At 43.9% G+C, this 20,266-nt stretch overlaps 1 protein-coding gene across 5 annotated transcripts in view; it reads left to right on the top strand.

Annotated features, from left to right (window-relative positions):
* ATG5 (autophagy related 5) overlaps nt 1-20,266 on the top strand; it is an 85,999-nt gene that overhangs the window by 17,053 nt on the left and 48,680 nt on the right. For all 5 annotated transcript variants that reach the window (XM_069974790.1, XM_069974791.1, XM_069974789.1 and 2 more), the window contains exon 5: nt 5,438-5,600. In XM_069974790.1, the coding sequence (XP_069830891.1) occupies nt 5,438-5,600 (163 nt within the window). The remainder of the gene's footprint in view (nt 1-5,437; nt 5,601-20,266) is intronic.

The following is a 20,266-nucleotide window of genomic DNA, read 5'->3' as shown; positions in this document are numbered from 1 at the left end:
AGGGGATTTTCCCCCACTGGGGGCGGCCCGGCCCGCCTCCAGTGCTTCAGCCCCGGCTGGTACCCGTGGATAGAACGGTGCCGTACACAGGGACTGGGCCGCGGTTCAAAAAAAGGACCGCAACACCGGCTTCCCTGCGCCAGCGCCGATTTATCTGTGGGTCATGTTAAAGTTTCAGGATGGATTATGCAGATTTGTCAGAAAAAGCTGTAGTTTATCCCCCCGGTATGAATTTCTTTTGGTGCATCATGTTTCATGTTTTCTGACTGACCTTACCCACTACAGATATCTGTTTCATGAAACCCCTTATTGACATCATTGTCACTTGGAATCCCAAATAATTTTTCCGCCTCCATTGCTGCTGCTGTACACCCACTGTGACTGTATATGAATCATGAATGACGGTGACTATGGCATTCCTTTTATAGGGATGTAAGAATAGTGGTTAAACTCGATCGATCACTTCCATCTTGCTTTTTGTCGTGCCTTTCTGTAATTCGTACATTTTGTTGATAATGTACAGAATCGTTGCCTACAAAAAAAAAAAAAAATCCCTGTAAGAATTATTCGGCAACTCTGCGATGCGTAAATCAAAAGTGCACGATGACGCAAAACGAGAAGCTAAAATGCTGACTAAGAACTTTTTGAGAAGGTGATTACTGAACCATGAAAGTGTTCAGCTAAAAACAGAGGCCGGACTGTTTTACTCAGTCATCTCAGAATCTATCTTGCGGGGCATGACTTGACATGTTTTCTGTCTCTGAATTCACTGAGCGACTTTGATAACATCCAAACGGTTTTATTAAAAAAAAAAAAAAAAAAAAAACCCACTGTACTGGTAGATGCAGGCAGAGATGTAACCTCCCTCTCAGTATGTGAAGTTGTGGCTCTAGTTCTGAGTCACTTGTTCCACTATGTTGCACGCATAGATCTCATATAGGTGCTATAATTTTGATTCTGCACTCCAATAATAATATGTTTTGTTTATTTGGCCGTGTATGACAACTGTCAAAAAAACAGGTTACTGAAGGACAGTCGGTTGCAGTTTTTGATTCTTTTATTCTTTCCTTGTTTTGGCTAAAAATGAAGCATGAACACTATAACAAACTGCCCTGTGTTATCCTGGCATCTAATAACAAGAGGCTCTGTTGGTTGCAGTTCATATTCCAGTTTTCCTATAGGTAGCTATAGCCAACACTGACACTATGGGCCCTATTCCACCGGAAGATTATTGTTCAGATTATCGTTAAATCGTTCGAATCTAAACGATAATCGTTCGCTTGAAATGCAGTTAACGATTAACGACCGAACGAGAAATCGTTGATCGCTTTATAAGACCTGGACCTAATTTTATCGCTGCTCGTTCGCAAAACGTTCGCAATCGATCGCATTGAATAAGACGTCGTTCGCAGTAGATACGAACGCAATAGCGAAGAAATAGCGAAGAAAAAAACTATCGCAAATACGATCATAAGTAACGATTATCATTCCATGGAAAAGAGTGAACGTTTTCAGGTCTTTCACAATAGCGGTCGTTTGAGATCGTTAATCGTTAACGATTAAGCGAACGATAATCGTCCAGTGGAATAGGGCCCTATTCCACTGAGGTATCTTTCACTCACTTTCCCCCTCCTCTTACGTTGCCAGGTATGGGTTGAAGCATTTCTTGTAGTTCTTCAGTTCTTTTTTTTTTTTTTTTTTGATGACCCAGTATCTGCATTGCCAGGGGTTTTCTTGTATAGCACAGTGCTACAGTGCCTAGAGTTGATATACAGATAAACAAATAGAGAAAAAGTGAATATAGAACAGGCACACTGAATTGTACTACACAAAAAGAGTAAGGGTCCTTTTAGACCACTCGATTTCTTGGTTGTGGGGGCTGCAAACGAGCGCCAATCATGAGAAATCAAGCGCCTGGGCTGCACGAACAATCACTATATCATTCGTGAAGCCCTTGAAACTGACAGCACAGATATGTATATATCTATGATGTCAATGTCTATATCACAACCAGCAGTCTATACTCCACGCTGTTTGTTATATGGCATCTGGCTTCTCCAGTATCTTCAGGCTCTGCCTCCTCCGGATGTCAATCATTCCTGAAGGCCTGAGGATGGGACACCCGGATCACAAGCAGCACAGATATAAGTATGCCCTGCGTCCTTTTATCTTTAAACTGATATATATATATAATTATCTGTGCTGTCAGTTTTATTGTTGCCGGCCATAGGTAACCCTATTTACACAGGATGAAGTGTGGCCGGCAATGATAAATTTTAAAGTGTAAAAGGCTCTTAAGTTTTACTTTAAAGGGAATGTTTCACCAGTAAATGACCTATTGTTTAAAACAGTGCTTCTCAAACTTTTTCTACTGGAGCCTCACCCAACAGACCAAGGCAATGCCGGGGCCTCACCAGACTGACCAAGAGGGTGCCTGGGCCTCACTATCTGTGGTGAAAGTCCATTTAAAAGCTGAAAATAATGCTAGGGTTTCCTTTCACCTGTCTCCCAAGCTCTATATACTAATAAAGCAAGTACAAAATAAATTAATAATGTTGCTAAAATGGAGATTTTTGCAAACAGCAAAAGGACTGTGCAGATCATAGTTCCTTTTGTGAAAACTAGCTCCCCTGCTGGGCCTCATCAACAACTAGGGGGCGCCTCACTGGTCAGGCCCGCCTCACAGTTTGAGAAGCACTGGTTGAAAATCAAGCTTTTTTGCTAAAGCGGTATTCCGCTCAGAAATAAGTCTTGCTGTAAAGCATGTCACTAAATGCTGTGAAAAAAAGCTCAGGTAAGATGGTAGCCCCCCATAACAATGTAGAAAATGTGAAATTTACAGTCAGAAAATAGAAACATTAGGAAAAAAAAAAAAAACAAGTTTAGGTATCTGGCCCTAATTAGTAGAAGAAAATCTAGGTGATATGATCTAGGGAATCTCTTTAACTGCTTTGTTAGGCTGGGTTCACGCTGCATTTTTCTGTCCAATTAACGTATGCGCTGAAAGGAATAAAATGATATGCACATGCATATACACTTAGGGTATATTCACACGGGCGGGCTCACAGCGAGATTCTCGCTGCGAGCCCGGCAGGTCCTGTCAGTTCCCATAAACTACATACTTGCTGCGGTCTAAACGACCGCAGCGAGTATGTAATTATACCGCGCTTAACCCCTTCTACTCCCGCCGGCTGTAAGCAGCATACATTACCTGTCCTTGCTGCACGGGTCCGGCGTCCTGCTCTCCCGCCCGGCCAATCAGTGGCTGCGGCTGGGCAACACACTAATTGGCCGGACGGGAGAGCAGGACGCCGGACGGGAGAGCAGGACGCCGGACCCGTGCAGCAAGGACAGGTAATGTATGCTGCTTACAGCCGGCGGGAGTAGAAGGGGTTAAGCGCGGTATAATTACATACTCGCTGCGGTCGTTTAGACCGCAGCAAGTATGTAGTTTATGGGAACTGACAGGACCTGCCGGGCTTGCAGCAAGAATCTCGCTGCGAGCCCGCCCGTGTGAATATACCCTTAGGGGGAGATTTATTAAACATGGTGTAAAGTGAAACTGGCTCAGTTGCCCCTAGCAACCAATCAGATTCCACCTTTCATTTTCCAAAGAGCCTGTGAGGAATGAGAGGGGGAATCTGATTTGTTGCTAGGGGCAACTGAGCCAGTTACACTTTACACCACCATGTTTGATAAATCTCCCCTATATCTCAATACAGCTACATTATATCTTTATACACTGGCCAGACCACTGTTTTTATAGCAGCGTGGTGGTCGGCAACCTAGACAATGAGCTGTCAAGAATGGGAGGGAAAGAGCAGCATATCATGAGAAGGAGCCAACCTTTCCAATAATCAGACAATCCTCCGTAAGGGGTATTCCCATCTCAACTAATATAGTTATGCTGAATAAATGAATTTGCAAAAATATATAACTTAACAAGTATAACCATATCAGCGGAGATGGGACTACCCCTTTAGGAGGACTGTCTGATTATGTAGAGGTTAATAACACTCAGCAGCTCTTCACTCTTCTCCATAGTGGGGTGTCCAGAGTGGGGTACCCTCCTGTCTGACATACATTTGCCCTTCGGTGACTGCCTAAAATGACTGTCAAGGCAGTTTCACATTTACTGTAGCTGAAAAGCAGACTTTTTCTTACTGACAGTGGTGTGATAGTGTGGGAAAGAGCTTAGTGTATATTGTATTTAGGCTTAGCTTGAATTGCATCACACATTTTAGAGAAGTGGAAAAGTGTCTGTCTGGTAAACCACTCACTGGTTACATATTGTCCATTTTGCTCATTGACTGTAATCTCTGCTAAATGTGTGTCACCATATACAATGACGCATGCAGAGATAGGGCACTTTCTCATGCTAACATACTATGCCCTTGCAGTAGACAGTACATGCCTTGGGTAATATGACAGGATTGTATATTATTCTATTCTGAGATGACCAGACGAACCCCAGTCACATATGCTGTAAAACTGAACCATAACCAACATATCAAAAAGAGAATAGAATAAGTAAGTAAATTAGAACAAGACGTGACAGGTTAGAGGATGGAAAGGATCCTGTGGTCTGTGGTGGTCCTTTGTCTGGGTATAATAGATTGTCAAAAATCAGATAGTAACCAATTACAGATTCTCATTTTGAGGAACACAAGCTTCTTTACATGCAATCACTTTCATTGCCAGAATCCTATGTAATACGTCATGACTGTTTTCTTTAGTAATGAATGGTTGGGGGGGGGGTCACTGCACCCAGACTTTTACTAATCAAAACCTCAGAAGTATCAAAAGTTTAAAAGGATTATTCAGGATGAGGAACCTGTTTGTTTTCTTCCAGAAACAGTGGCACCAGTTTATATGTGGTTATTGCTGCTCATTTCTATTGGAGTTAATTGGGATATGTAATACCACATACCACTGAGGACAGATGTGGTGGTGTTTTTGGAAGATGGCATCTGTGTTGTTCAAATCCTGGATAACCCCTTCAATAAAATCCCATTGAAGGCCACAGCCCTCTTTTGGTCTGTAGCCTAAGCTGTGTGTGGCCTGGTAATGATGGGTAAACCATATACGCCAAGCTCCTGTACTAGTTTCCATGCAGTAACACATAGGACCCGTTTCCATGATGTCTGGCAGCCTGACACCGTTCGCTTAGTCGCGCGCAGTAAAGTTTGTTTTACAGCACTTGCTGAACTACCAACAGTCTACTTGGTGTCTATTGGTGCTTGACCAGATGGCAAGCCATGCTTTATAGTTATCCGGTAAAAGCATCCACATTGCAGCTCCTAGAAACCAGATTAGAATTGTCAGTGAATAGTTCTCGGTATTCTAAGTCATTTTGAGCTTCATTAGTGATTTCTGATTTGTTTACTGATGATAGTTCCTCATTAATGAACGTTGTTTCCCTTTATTTTCATGACAGAATTTTCCGTCAAAAGACCTTCTGCATTGCCAATCCAAAGATGTGATTGAAGCACACTTCATGTCCTCTGTAAAGGAAGCTGATGCTTTGAAGCACAAAAGTCAAATTATAAACGAAATGCAGAAGAAAGACCACAAGCAGCTCTGGATGGGGTTACAGAATGGTATGTTTTCCCATAATAATGAGTTGTTTCCCTCATTCTTCACTATTGGTCCACGTGCTTTAGGTCACAAGATTATCACAAATTCTATATGTCAACTGGTAAAAAAAAAAAATGACAGAACCAAAATGTGTAAATTTTTTTTGTCAATATACAGGGTTTCTGAAATTAAAGGGGAACAGGTCAGGCAAATCTTACCAGCTGATATGTCCCTAGGAGATGACAAGGTTGAAGGTATGTCTCTTACCTTCATCTTCGGCGCGGTTCCCGTGCACTTACTGGTTTACTCCATGGTCCGGTAAGACTGTTTGGAGCACTAGGGCACCCGTTAGGAGCGCTGCCCTGCCCCCATAGCGATGATCCAGCCTTCTCCATTAATAAACATTAGAAGGGGCAGGCCGGCTGGGGGTGGATCGATGCTATAGGGGTGGGGCAGGGCTTACTGGACTGTGGAGTAAACAACTAACTGCACGGGAATGACACTGAGGATGTATGTAAGACATATCTTAATCACATGCAGTTAGTGTGGTGCAAGCAGTTTTATGTGCCCTTTTTTACCCTGTAGGTTACCTTTAAGGACACGCCATCCACTCTGGATCTCCCCTTAATAGAGCTGCTTCAAATATAAAAATACATTTCTATAGATTCATAAGCCTGATGTATTTTTGCTTTGTGTTCATGACTGATATTATTTAATTAGACATTGTTTTCAGTTTAAGATCAAGCTTTAGGGGTTTTTTATTTATTTTTTTTAATAGAGAATCTAGACTTTTGTGACACTTTTATATGGATCACCTCTTGACCTGGTGGATGTACTAAAAAAGTAAATGATAAAAATGGGCCAGCTGCCGGGTTCCGAGAAGTACTGCTGGTGAAAGCATGTGGGCTTCACATGGCATTTGGTGTCTTCCATCTGCTGACAAACAGTGACTCAGACAAGTAGTGAACTCCATCTTTCTGTTGCAGTATGACGGATGATGTGTTTCCAGGTGCAGCAAAGAAACATGCTGAAAACGTAGTCATTTTTATGGTGGTTTAACCCCTTGATAGTGTATCAACTACAATGGGATGTGATACTAAGCAGCAACGTTGTACTGGTTTTGATGAACATCCCTTTGTAGTATTGTTGTGCTCTGTTAGCAATGAGTCCACCAGTAATGTGTTACTGTGTGCATTTATTTATATTTATAGCAGTTATCCAAAAATTTGACTTTCAGCTGCTGTTTTCCCAGCTGGATCAGGTTGCCCGCCTGCTTTTCTGTAACTACGTAAAAGCTGTCATGTGACGTAAACAGGCTCCCTTTAATCTGTGCGCTGTGTCTGTTACAAAAAAGAAGGAAGATGATTTGGGTGTCCACAAAGATCCAGACCTTCCCTGATGTAGACAGCACTCGCTAACTGTTTTATTCTATATATATATGAATGTCTACGCCCACTGTTGTTCTCCGTTATCAGCCATTATCAGAACTTTCTGACCTACTTTAAATTTAAAGGACCTGATGAAATATTGGACTATACACAGGAAGACCTTTTATGTTTTTGGACAGTTTCACAGGCCTGAATCTAGCCCGAACATTGTAGGTAGCTTGGAACAAATCCAATGAACACATGAAAAGACAAACCCTTTAACCCCTTAACGACATCGGGCGTACGTATACGCCCCCGCAGGGTGGGCTTTAACGCAAACGGGCATATACGTACGCCCGATGTTTCCCCGATCGCTGCGTGTTCGCACACAGCGATTGGGGAAGATGGCCTGCTATAAATCATAGCAGGCCATCTTAGCTTCACAGCACGGGGGGTGGTTAACACCCCCCGTGCTTACGATCGCCGCTATAGGCTGATCAATTCAGATCAGCCAATAGCGGCGATCGGAACCTTGACCTGGAAAAAAATGGCGGTCGGTGCTGTCCGAGGACGGCACCGACCGCCATTACTGTAAAAAAGTAATGGTGGTCACCGTGCCACCGGCCCGATCGCCGTGAACGGCCGGCCGGTACCGGACAGCCGTTCACGGCGATCGGGCCGGTGGCACGGCGATCAGAGTCCCACAAAATAGTAAATACCTGCCCTGGACCCCTCAGCTAGGTAGCCGAGGGGTCCAGAGCAGGTATTTGTACATTACTCACCTGTCCCGGGCTCCTGATCGGCGTCTTCCGGGTTCGCGGCGTCCTCGGGTTCGTTCGGGTCTTCGGCTTCTTCCGTGACGTCACGTTCGGCTTCTCTCGGCTATTTTCGGCTCCAGCGTCGGCTTTTTCCGTATTTTGCGCTCTGCTGCCCTCTAGCGGCTGATATGTGTAATACACTTATCAGCAGCTACAGGGATGTTCAGAATGTAGAAAAAGTTTTTTTTTTTCAAACTTTTTTTTTTCTATTTCCTGCACCCAATCGCCGCTGAGTGTTGATCAGCAGCGCACTTGCGCTGCTAATCAGCAACTCCTCCTTTTTGGCGTAGGGTGTTTTCTATATTCTATTGCCACGGTCTGCTTATAAGTGCCGCACATAAGTGCGGCATTTATCAGCAACTCCTTTGTTGGCGTAGGTTTTTTTTTTTATACTTTCCGGAAAAAAACACGTAAAAAACACTACATTACACCACACTACATTGAATAAAGTTTGACACTACACCACTACATACCCCATATACCAATCCCCGTATAAAGATGGCCCCCAGGGTGTTTTCGGCGTCAGAGGGATACGTTATTGCCTCCGACACCGAAACAGCCAGTGAGGATGAATGGGGGGATCCTTCTTTCCTCCATTCATCCTCATCATCCTCATCATCCAGTGACGTGTCTGGGGGGTAGCGTAGCGTACGCTGCCCCCCAGACACGTCTTTTCTGCCAGTACCGTCCCAATAAGAGATGACGGTATGGAGTGAAATTCTACAAACTCTGTGAGAGTACCTCAGGGTACACTTACAGATTTAGGGTACGTGCACACTGCGGAATGGCGAAGGATAACCCTTTGTGCATTCCGCAGCTGGCACCCGCCGGCGGACTGATGCGGGCGCATGTCTCTACCCGTGTCATAGACTCCATGTTATGCATGGGCGGATTCCATCGTCCGTCCAAAGAATGAACACGTTGGACGGAGAGCGGAATCCGCCCGTGCATAGAATGGAGTCTATGACACGGACGGAGACGTGCGCCTGCATCAGTCCGCCGGCGGGTGCCAACTGCGGAATGCACGAAGGGTTATCTGTCGCGATTCCGCAGTGTGCACGTACCCTTAGAGTGTATGAAGGAAGGGACACCCGAATCCAGCCCCCAGATGCCCCCTCCCCCCCCCATCCTCGGAACAAGTGGGAAGATCGTCCGGGAACTGATCTTCCCACTGCTGGATAAAGGTTACCACCTGTACGGGGATAACTTTTATACCAGCACCCCCTCTTCCAGTCCCTCGCTGCCCTGTAGCTTGCGGCACGATCCGAACATATCAGAAGTAGTAATAGCGCCCTTATTTTTAGCAGCCATGGAGCGGACCCAGCGCTTCTGGATATGAAGGACCCCGTATCGCACCAGGACAACATTTTCCAGGTGACGTCCCCCACACTGGAGAACGGGAGACCCCAGAAGAAGTGCAGAGTGTGGTGTAACAGGGGGATCAGGAAGGACACCATTTACCAGTCTGACACCTGTCCTGATCCCCTCGGCCTCTGCATACTGGATCGCTCCAAGGCGCACCACACGTCACTGGGGTTCTACATTATCTAAATTCTGTCCCTTATTCCTATTTCAGGGGTCACGTTGATCCAGGGATTATTCTGATCGCCATTATGGAGTCAGGAAGGAATTTTTCCCTACTGTCGTTTGCCTTATGAGGGTTTTTTTTTTCCTTCCTCTGGATCAACACAGGTTGAATTTGATGGACACCTGTCATTTTCAACCTTATAAACTAATAATTGGCCTAATACCCCCAAATAAATTAGAATTGTCCCTTTTCCCCAGCTAAGTAGGTATGGCCACCATTCCCATTAGAGGATGCCATGATGCAATTACAAAGCCTCTGTGCGGCCAGGACAGTAGAAACCCCCCACAAGTGACCCTATTCTGGAAACTACACCCGATAAGGAATCTTAACAAGGGGGGCAGCGGGGATATGGCCCCCTGGTGACGGCCACATTTGGGACGTGAAAATGAAAAAAATTTTATTTTTTATTTTCTCGGCACATGTTCTACGTAAGTGCCCGTCACCAGTGGGGTCCATATGCTCACTGCACCCCTTGTTAGATTCCTTATGGGGTGTAGTTTCCAGAATGGGGTCACTTGTCGGGGGTTTCTACTGTCCTGGCAGCACAGGAGCTTTGTAATTGCGACATGGCCTCTATCCTCCATTCCAGCCTCTAAATGGCGCTCTGTCCCTTTGGTGGCTTGCCCTGTGCCCATATGGCACATTATGTCCACATGTATGGTATTTTCGTACTCAGGGGAAACTACCCTACACGTTTTGTGTTCATTTTCTTTTTGTGGAAATGGAAAAAAAATCAAGGCTAGACCAACATTTAGTGTAATTTTTGTAAAATTTTTACTCAATCATTAATCTTGTCATGATTTTTTCATTTTCACAAGGGGTTAAAAGATAAAAAAAAAACATTTAATGTGTAGCGCAATTTCCCCTGAGTACGGAAATACCCCACATGTGTACATAAAGCGCCACTCGGGTGCAGGGTAAGCCTCCGAAGGGACGGAGCGCCATTTGGTTTTTGAAGGCTGGATTTGGATGGAATGGATTTCGAGGGGCCATGTTGCATTCAAAAGGCCCCTGTGTTGCCAAGACAGTTGAAACCCCCCACAAGTGACCCCATTATGGAAACTGCACCCCTCAGGGAATGTAACAAGGGGTGTAGTGAGCATATGGACCCCACTGGTGACGGGCACAAATGTGGAACAATGTGGCGTGAAAATGAAATATTACATTTTTTACACTATAATGTTGGTTTAGCCTTGAATTTATCATTTTCACAAGGGGTTAAAAGAGGAAAAAAAAACAAAATGTGTAGAGCAATTTCCCCCGAGTCCGTAAATACCCCACATGTGGACATAAAGCGCCATGTGGGCGCAGGGCAAGCCTCCGAAGGGAAGGAGCGCCATTTGGATTTTGGAGGTTGGATTTGGCTAGAATGGATGATGAACGCCATGTCGCATTTAGAGAGCCCTCGTGCTGCCAAAACACTGGAAACCCCCCACAAGTGACCCCATTCTGGAAACTGCAGCCCTCAGGGAATCTAACAAGGGGTGCAGTGAGGATATGGACCCCTTGATGACGGGCACATTTGTGCCATGAAAGTGAAAAAATGAAATTTTTTACTTTTACGTCACATTGTTCCACATTTGTGCCCGTCACCAGTGGGGTCCATATGCTCACTGCACCCCTTGTTAGATTCCTTGAGGGGTGTAGTTTCCAGAATGGGGTCACTTGTGGGGGGTTTCCAGTGTCTTGGCAGCACGAGGGCTCTGTAAATGCGACATGGCCCTTGAAATCCTTTTCAGTGAAATTCAGCTTCCAAAAGCCAATTGGCGCTCCTTCCCTTTGGAGGCTCGTCCTGCGCCCGCTTGGCACTTTATCGCCACATGTGGGGTATTTCCGTACTCGGGAGAAACTGCCAGGACTGGATTTGAAAAGAGGAGAAATCTCAGGCTTTCCTTTATGACCTGGTCTCTGTTTATAGTCTGTTCCTGGTTTTGTCTTAAAATCTTTGGCAGATAATCTGTCAGATAATCTTTCTGTGTAAAAGGGCCCTTAGAGTTTGATATTCATGGCGTATTTATTTTAAAACATCTAGTTCAAACTGCCTCTGTTTCTGGGCTGAAGCGGCACACGAGTATTGGATGTTTTGTCACATCTTAGAAACTGTTGACCGACTTTCTAACATACAGAACAGCTTATGAAACATCTTTCGAAAACTTTCAAAAGCTAATTTGGATCTCTCAGCAATTTGCAAAAGAGAAATAAGAAAAGCTAGTGAAACCAAGATAGAATGTTCTTTTCAGTATATTTCTTATAAAGCTGGTGTTTTTGTTCGTATGCGATCATTTCTAATGTCCCAGTGAAACACTGTCAACTACCACAAAGAAAAGAAAAGAAAGTAGCATGTGTGACAAGTGACTCACAGCGCACAGATACATCTGCTGCTGCTTGTCGAGAAACTGGACTGTTAAAATTGGGGCTGAAACAGAGAGACAACATTTAAATTCCTTTAGCGTCTGTTCAGTTCTCTATATCCAGAACCAAAGATTTGTTCACGATATAAAGTCTTCTGTCTTCTCTCCCTCTTAGAGCAGTGCAGATTATAATGGGCATAAGAAATGAAGCATTTTCAGGTAATTGTGTTCTTGAGTTACATTAGGCTTCCATATATGAGCTTTCCACTCATTATATTGTATTTTCCCAAAAAATGGAAATTATAAAGTCATTTTGTCAAAAAAGCTGTTACAATTTGGTTCCCCACTGGGTATCTCTCTGACTATAGTCATCTGCGTAAGCCAGCTGAATGTGAAATGGCTTTATCTTCTTGAGCTTGTTATTCCATGCCCTAGGTGGAATGCTGGGACTATTAGTGTTCAGTGGCACAAATGTAAGTAGGGACAGAAGACTGTTAAACTGCAGATGGTAGAGAACAAGTTAACAAAGGAGGAAGATGTTTCTCCGGTTAGTTTAAAGGCCCTATTGCTCAGCCCGATGTTTCAGGGAAAGCGAGTGCTGACTTGTCAGTTCAGCGCTCGCTTCCCCCTTTTTCCATGTTCGCTGCATGTGTTATTACATGCACAGGCAGGGAGCAGTGGGAGGGGCCACCCGAACAATTCTTACGTAGTTTGGGTGGCCAATTGAAGTCAGTGGCGGTCTGCTGCCTCTTCTTCTGTTACACAGAGCGACAAAACCAACTGTGTTCTAGAACATTGAATTCCATAGGTTCAATGGTGAAACCTTATTCCCTCTAGACACATGGGATGTCCTATTCTTTCTTTCTTTTGTTACAGGCCTTAGTATAAGAAGATCATTAGAAAGATCCCTGCTCTGTCAATTCATATATTTGTAAAGTCTATAGCTACACCACAGTATACGTCAGAATATGTTTTTAAAGATATCCCAGATATACAGCACAAACTTGATGTGAACCCCTTAGATCAGGGGTGTCAAACTCAAATACATAGTGGGCCAAAATTAAAAAAATTGGACAAAGTTGCGGGCCAACCTTGATAATAATTCGAGTGTGAATGCTGAGGTGCTGGCACTGTCAGAGCAGCGTGCGGTGTGTCAGTGGTGTGTGTCCCCCAGCCCTGTGCACTATGATAAATGATATGATAAATTGCTATCATATAACCCATATAATAGTCAATCCCCCCAAAGTTGCCCCACATATTAGCCAGCCCTTCCAATAGTGCCCAAATAGTAGCCAGCCCCCCAAGTGTCCCATATAGTAGCCAGTCCTCCCCATAGTCTCTTTTATAGTAACCAGCCCTCCCCAATAGTCTCAAATAGTAGCCAACCCTCCCCCATAGTGTCTTATATAGTAGCCAGCCCTCCCCCATAATCTCATATAGTAGCCAGCCCTCCCCTATAGTCTCATACAGTAGCCAGCCCTCCCCCATAGTCTCTTATATAGTAGCCAGCCCTCCCCCATAGTCTCTTATATAGTAGCCAGCCCTCCCCCATAGTCTCTTATATAGTAGCCAGCCCTCCCCCATAGTCTCTTATATAGTAGCCAGCCCTCCCCCATAGTCTCTTATATAGTAGCCAGCCCTCCCCCATAGTCTCTTATAAAGTAGCCTGCTCTCCCCCATAGTCTCATATAGTAGCCAGCCCTCCCTCATAGTCTCTTGTATAGTAGCCAGCCCTCCCCATAGTCTCATATATAGTAGCCAGCCCTCCCCTGTAGTCTCATATAGTAGCCAGCCCTCCCTCTTAGTCTCTTATATAGTAGCCAGCCCTCCCCACTGGTCTCATATAGTAGCCAGCCCTCCCCACTAGTCTCATATAGTAGCCACCCCTCCCCACTAGTCTTATATAGTAGCCACCCCTCCCCACTGGTCTCATATAGTAGCCAGCCCTCCCCACTAGTCTCATATAGTAGCCAGCCCTCCCCTGTAGTCTCATATAGTAGCCAGCCCTCCCCACTGGTCTCATATAGTAGCCAGCCCTCCCCACTAGTCTCATATAGTAGCCACCCCTCCCCACTGGTCTCATATAGTAGCCAGCCCTCCCCACTAGTCTCATATAGTAGCCAGCCCTCCCCACTAGTCTCATATAGTAGCCAGCCCTCCCCACTAGTCTCATATAGTAGCCAGCCCTCCCCACTAGTCTCATATAGTAGCCAGCCCTCTCCACTAGTCTCATATAGTAGCCAGCCGTCCCCACTAGTCTCATATAGTAGCCAGCCCTCCCCCATAGTCTCATATAGTAGCCAGCCCTCCCCCATAGTTTCTTATATAATAGCCATGGCGGGCCAGATGTAATTAAAACTCTGAGTTGCCTGGCGGGCCAAAAATGGTGGCACCACGGGCCAGAGTTTGACATGACTGCCTTAGATGATATATATCCCCTCTCTGTCCCTTTGTGAAATTTGAAGATGAATTATAAGTATTCTGACTCGCGTGTAAGAACATGTTTCCTAACAAGATGGAGGAAGTCCAAGTTATTACTGAACACTTGCTTGACTTTATTATTTGCTGTTGACTTTGTTAGTTCACATTCACAACAGAGGCAGCTCGAATATTTCACAAGTGAGAAGACTTCATTTACCAGTGCATCAGCTCAATTATGGCCACAACTGGAAGAGATCCATCGAAAACACAGGCGCAACAAGACTCTTTATGTGGTTTCCATGGGTGGGAGAATGTAACTTCAATTGGGTTTTTGTTTTTCAAATCCACCTTATACTTGTTTGTGGTTGTGGGCAATGCCATTTTCACATGTCATAGGTACACTGTACAGGGTTAGGCAGCCGCACTTGTTTCATGCCATCTAGGTCACTTTATGCCTTACTTCCGCAATTCACAAACAATGCTGTGCTTTTATGTAAGGTTATTCTTCAGGCTTCAGAAGAGGAGTTTATGCATTTTCATGTGTTGTAATTACTTTCTTCAGTTAAAAGAAATCATTGTCTAGTGTATGACAGTTCCATCTGCATGTATCAACACATTCACAGATTTTCATTCAATTATTTTGGCAAACATGTTTTTTTTTCCAGCTGCAGAGTAGAACATTTTCCCTAAAATTTACCGTATTTGGGTTTAATTGTCCTTGTTCGGCCATGCCTTCTGGTCTAAATGCCTAGAACAATAAGAAAAAAAATAATACTGTAATAATAAATATAAATACACTTTATAGGAGACTTCTGGGCTGTGTGGATTTTTGTGCCAAGAAAAACCTGGACTTTCCTTCCTGACTTCAGCGCTGGTCGCGTACCACCTCTCCGGATAGAGAGGGGACCAGGGCGTTAACGTGCCAGGACCGCTCAGCCAGTCAGCGTCCGTAGCGAGGTCCCATCTTGGCCACTGACTGACAGCAGGCCTTGCACATCATGTCCCAGGTTCCCTCTATAACTGGCAAGCGGACATGGTATGCGGCCACCAGCGCTCTATCCTGTGGATAGGGGGCAAGTTAATTTTGCCCGGACAACGTCTTTAAGTGGGGATTCCTGTAGAGAATTGTAGTGTGTTGTGGATATTAAACTTTGTGCATTGTTGTCCTCCATGGCACAGGTGTCTTCTTTTTAAAGGGGTTATCAAGTGCTACAAAAACATGGCCACTTTCTTTCAGAGACGGCCCCACTCTTGTCTCCAGTTCAGGTGCGGTTTGCAATTAGGCTCCATTCACTTCAATGAAACTGAGCAGCAAAACCCCGCCCCAAGCTGGAGACAAGAGTGGGGCTGTCTCTGGAAGAAAGTGGCTATGTTTTTGTAGCGCTGGATAACCCCTTTAACCTTCTGTCTCATAACTAATTTCTGCTTTGGCTCTTTATGAGCCAATATGGCTCTATATGTTGCCTTTAACCTATAGAAGACCATGCACACCTCGGCATTTGTTTTAGGGATTACTATGTTGTAACATGGAAAATATCTCAACTAGAGTCGGTCAAGAGTGAAGTCATTGTTAATATTTATGTTATGTGGTTCGATTTTGTGTATTGGGGGGGGATACATTTTGTTTGAATGTGGTATTTGCATTTATTCACATTAAAGCAACCACGTTGATGTTAGTTTGTATAATGACGTCATGTAACCCGTGATTTATTTTCATTTTGAAGTGTACAAGTACTCCGGTGACTACAGAGACATCATGCCTTCTCTGTTTTCATGTCTGGGGATTTTCTGTCTCCCATTCTTATCTTAATCATTTCAGGCTGGTGATAGTCACTTTCCTTACCGTGACTGACACTTTCATTAGAAAAATGTGTGTGATCTTCTTTATTTTTATATCAGTAATACATGATTCTATATAATTTTTGTATTTATGGAAACACTTATCTGGTTTAAAGTTTGATAATTCACTTGGAGTAGAATTAAAGGGACTCTGTCAGCAGGTTTATGGTGTCCTATCTCAGGGTAGCATAAAGTAGTGACAGAGAAGCTGAACAGACTGATGTATCACTTACATTGTTCTGTGCAGCTGTTTAGAGATATCCTCCTGAATAACATGGACAATAAGTAGTCCTCTTCATTATGTGCATGAGCCCATTAGTCCTGGATATTCATGAGATGCAGAAAACTCCACCCACAGCTGCTGATTGGCAGTTATCTTTTGCTGTGTATAGGCAGTCAACTGTCAATCAGCAGCTGGATGGCAGGGGGAGGGGTGCGGGAAGAAAATATCATTTACCTGTATATAAGGAGAACAAATGAACAGAACAATGTAAGTTATACACTAATCTTTTCAGCATTTCTGTCACTAGTTTGTTACCCTCATTTAAGGCATAATAAACCTAGAGACAGATTCCCAGGAAAAAAATCAGCTTTTCCCCTATCCACAGGTCGAAGCTCTCCACAGGTCCAATGGTCCATACCATCTGTATGGATAGGGGAAAAGTTGATTTTTCCTGGAATACCTCTTTAGGGTGCGTTCACACGTACAGGATCCGCAGCAGATATCATTATTTGATGTTTCCATGCTAAAGCATCGAGTGTGTGTGTGTGTGTGTGTGTGTGTGTGTGTGTATGTATATATATATATATATATATATATATATATATATATATATATATGCAGCAGATTTGATTTGCTTTGAATCTGCGACTTCAAATCAGCACCATTAGAGTGACACTGTCATCCCTTTTTGCATTCTGACGTCTCTTCATAGATGTAAAGGGTAAATTTAGCAGTTCTCATACTATATTTTACTAGTGTACCATATTTACACCAGGTAGCCCCTGGTAGCCTGCTCCACACTGACAAGGGCCAAATACCCCAAAACAGCTGTCTGTGGATGGATGCCTGGCCTCGGTAACCCTTGTCATGTCGCAATATTCGTTAGACTTTGACGCAAAAGTGGCCACCCTGGTATTTCCCTATTTATGTTGCAATACTCGCAACCAAGTGGGACTTAAAGGGAACCTGTCACCCCCCCCCCCGTGCCGGGGTGACAGGCTCCCGACCCCCCGCTACAGCCCCCTATACTCACCTGATCCCGCCGTGTCCCGCTTCTGGATCCGGTCGGGTGATTGAGACCTCATCGGCTGAGATCTCCGTCAACCGACCGGATCCAGAAGTGGGACCCGGCAGGATCAGGTGAGTATAGGGGGCTGTAGCGGGGGGTCGGGAGCCTGTCACCCCGGCACGGGGGATGACAGGTTCCCTTTAAGGGGCTACGTATCAGGGTGGTTTGGTGATCTCCCCACTGGGAGGCACCCTGTGGCAACAGGCTTTCCTTCTCTGGAGGGATATCTGGATATTCCCATGTTTTGAGACTCCATAGACCCCTTTTTTGCATATAGATAGAATATGTCTATCTATCTGCTCAGCTATACCTGCTCTATAACATGATTCCGATAGCTTAGGCAGCATTTTCATGGTGGAGGGTTCCCTTTAAAGTTCACTCAACTCTGAAGCCCCTATTACATGGGGCAACTGTGAGGAGCAAACAAGCATGAACGGCGTTCCCCGCTTGCTGCCGCCGCCGCTGTTACACACGTCGAGCTGGTGAGAGCCAGGGGCACTGCCTGGGTGATCGCTTGATCGTCCGGGCAGCCCATAGCATATAGCAGCGGTCCTATTCCACTGAGCGACAGCAGCAGATTGCTGCTATACGAGTCGTTTGTCTTTCAATATGTTGAAAGACAAATGACAACAACGATCAGCCGACATTGTTCATGTCGGCTAATCGTTGTGTTCAATTACACAGGATGATTATTTGCCGTAATGCTGCTTTTACACGGAACGATTATCGTTTGAATTTTGGCAATAACGATCGCATTTGAGCAATAATTGTTTAGTGTAAACACAGCAAACGATCAAGCGATGAGCGAAAAATCATTCATTTTGATCTTTCAACATGTTCTCAAATCGGTCGCTAAAAATTCGCAGATCGTTTCGTGTAAACAGTCTTTCAAAGTTTCACCCTATGTAAAAGGTGGGCTTAAAAACGATTGCATTAAAGATTTTTCTTACGATTTTTCTAACGATATATTCGTCTAAACGCTGATCGTTATAAAAACCAAATTGTTGCTTCAAAATCGTTAAAACGATCAATTGGGCGAATTATGCTTCATAAAAACGCAGCATAACGTCCGATAATCGTTCCGTGTAATAGGGCCTTAACTTTGAGTGATGGCGCATAAATGTTTTTACTTTATGGTCTGACAAGCTTTCTACCTATTACCCCACACAGGTATAAAGCTGTCAGCAGCGGCCAGAGGGCATTAGAGGAGTTTGCAGCCCACAAAACCCTAATATTTACATAGGCAACTGTTTGCAGCCTTTTTTCACTTTCCACAACAATCTGATTTTAGTTCATAAGGATTGTTTTGCAGTTGGCACCAATAGGAAACCCCGCCTTAGATAACCGCACACAAACATGATCTTATTATTGTATTTCTTCCAATCTTTTCAGAGATCAAAGCCATTTGTCTTACGTATGGATATTCTGAATTCTGAGTCATTGAAATGAGTTTCTGCAGTCACTGTGACGGATGCCTCAACTTACATGTTGTTCAGAAAGACATGGCACCAATAAAAAAAAAAAAACTGCCGCCCTCCCCCCAAACAAACCAAAGTTTGATTATATTAACTTATATATCCACACCACAAATCATTTGTAAAGGTTTTCAAGTACATTATGTGACACATTAAAGGGATATTCCACTCAAACATAACCTCATATGTTGCTGCTCATGGTGAGATTAACAATCCCTTCCATACTTGTTAATAGCTGTTCAGTCTCCTTTTCCTAGTTTTGAATTGCTGCTTTCTGCTAAAGACACAAAAATCTGTGTTTGCGCTTTTCTCTCTGTCTCCACCTAAAGAAGTCCCTGGAAGACTTTATCTGCAACTTTGTAGCTTCTTTGTAATGCTGGGAGGGTTAATCTTAGGTAAAGTTACAGATAGGCATTAGTTTACATCAGCTGTCTTAAAAGAGAGGGAGGAGAGAGAGAGAGATGGAGAGAGAGGCTCACACACAGTATTTCGTGTGTTCAGCAGAAAGCAGCAGCTCAGAACTGGGGGAAGGAGACTGAATAGACGTTTACACAGCAAAGGTCATTTTCTGACTCGAGCACAGAAAGCACATATGTAAAGAAAATAAACCAAAAGTAGTCACAATTAACCCTTTAAGGACAGCCCAAAATCGTTTTTTTTTCTCGTTTTTTCCTCCTTGTCTTCTAAGAGCCATAACTCTTTTTTATTTTTCCAGCTACAGGGCCGTGTAAGGGCTTGTATTGTTCAGGAAGAGGTGAACTTTGTAAGGTGATCTACCATACTATGTATGACGGAACCCCCAAAATATCATTTATGGGTGAAATTGGGATTGCAAATTGTGTTTATGTAATGCACTTTACAGTAAAACTGAGATTTTATCTTTATTCTATAGGTCAGTCTGAATACAGCGATATGCAGTTTATATAGCTTTTCTAATGTTTTACTATTTTATTTACCCTTTTTTAACTCTTATAGTGTTTCTATTTTTTCACATACGCAGCTGTATAGGGTATAATTTTTTTGCGCCATGATCTCTAGTTTTTATTTATACCATATTTGTGTAGATGAGATGTATTGATCAATTTTTATTTTATTTTAAATAAAATAAAATTAAAATAAACAATCCTGGCGGTTTTTTTTTACTGCTTTTTGTTTACGCCGTTCACCGTGCGGGTACAATATTGATTTATTTTAATAGATCAGACGATTACGCATGCTACGGTATATTTTATGTTTTTATTTTTATGTGTTTTATTTATAAAATGGGAAAGGGGGGTGATGTATACTTTTATTGCGGTAGGGGCTATGGTGTGTTTTAGCATAGCGTTGATTAGTGTAATCTGCGATCATTGTATAGAGCCTGCCTGTGCAGGCTCTATACAGTGATCCCCGATCTGACTGTCGGGAGGAAGGTAAGAGACCTCTGGCAATCAGATACAACGATCGGTCAGTGACAGGAGCACAGCGGTGGCCCGTCATTAACAGTGAGGACCTGCCTGCATAGAGCAGCCGCTCCCCACATGCTTTGAAGTGAGCTA

The sequence above is a fragment of the Dendropsophus ebraccatus genome, chromosome 6 (assembly GCF_027789765.1).
Source record: "Dendropsophus ebraccatus isolate aDenEbr1 chromosome 6, aDenEbr1.pat, whole genome shotgun sequence".
NCBI lineage: Eukaryota > Metazoa > Chordata > Amphibia > Anura > Hylidae > Dendropsophus > Dendropsophus ebraccatus.
This window is presented reverse-complemented; position numbering and strand designations above follow the sequence as displayed.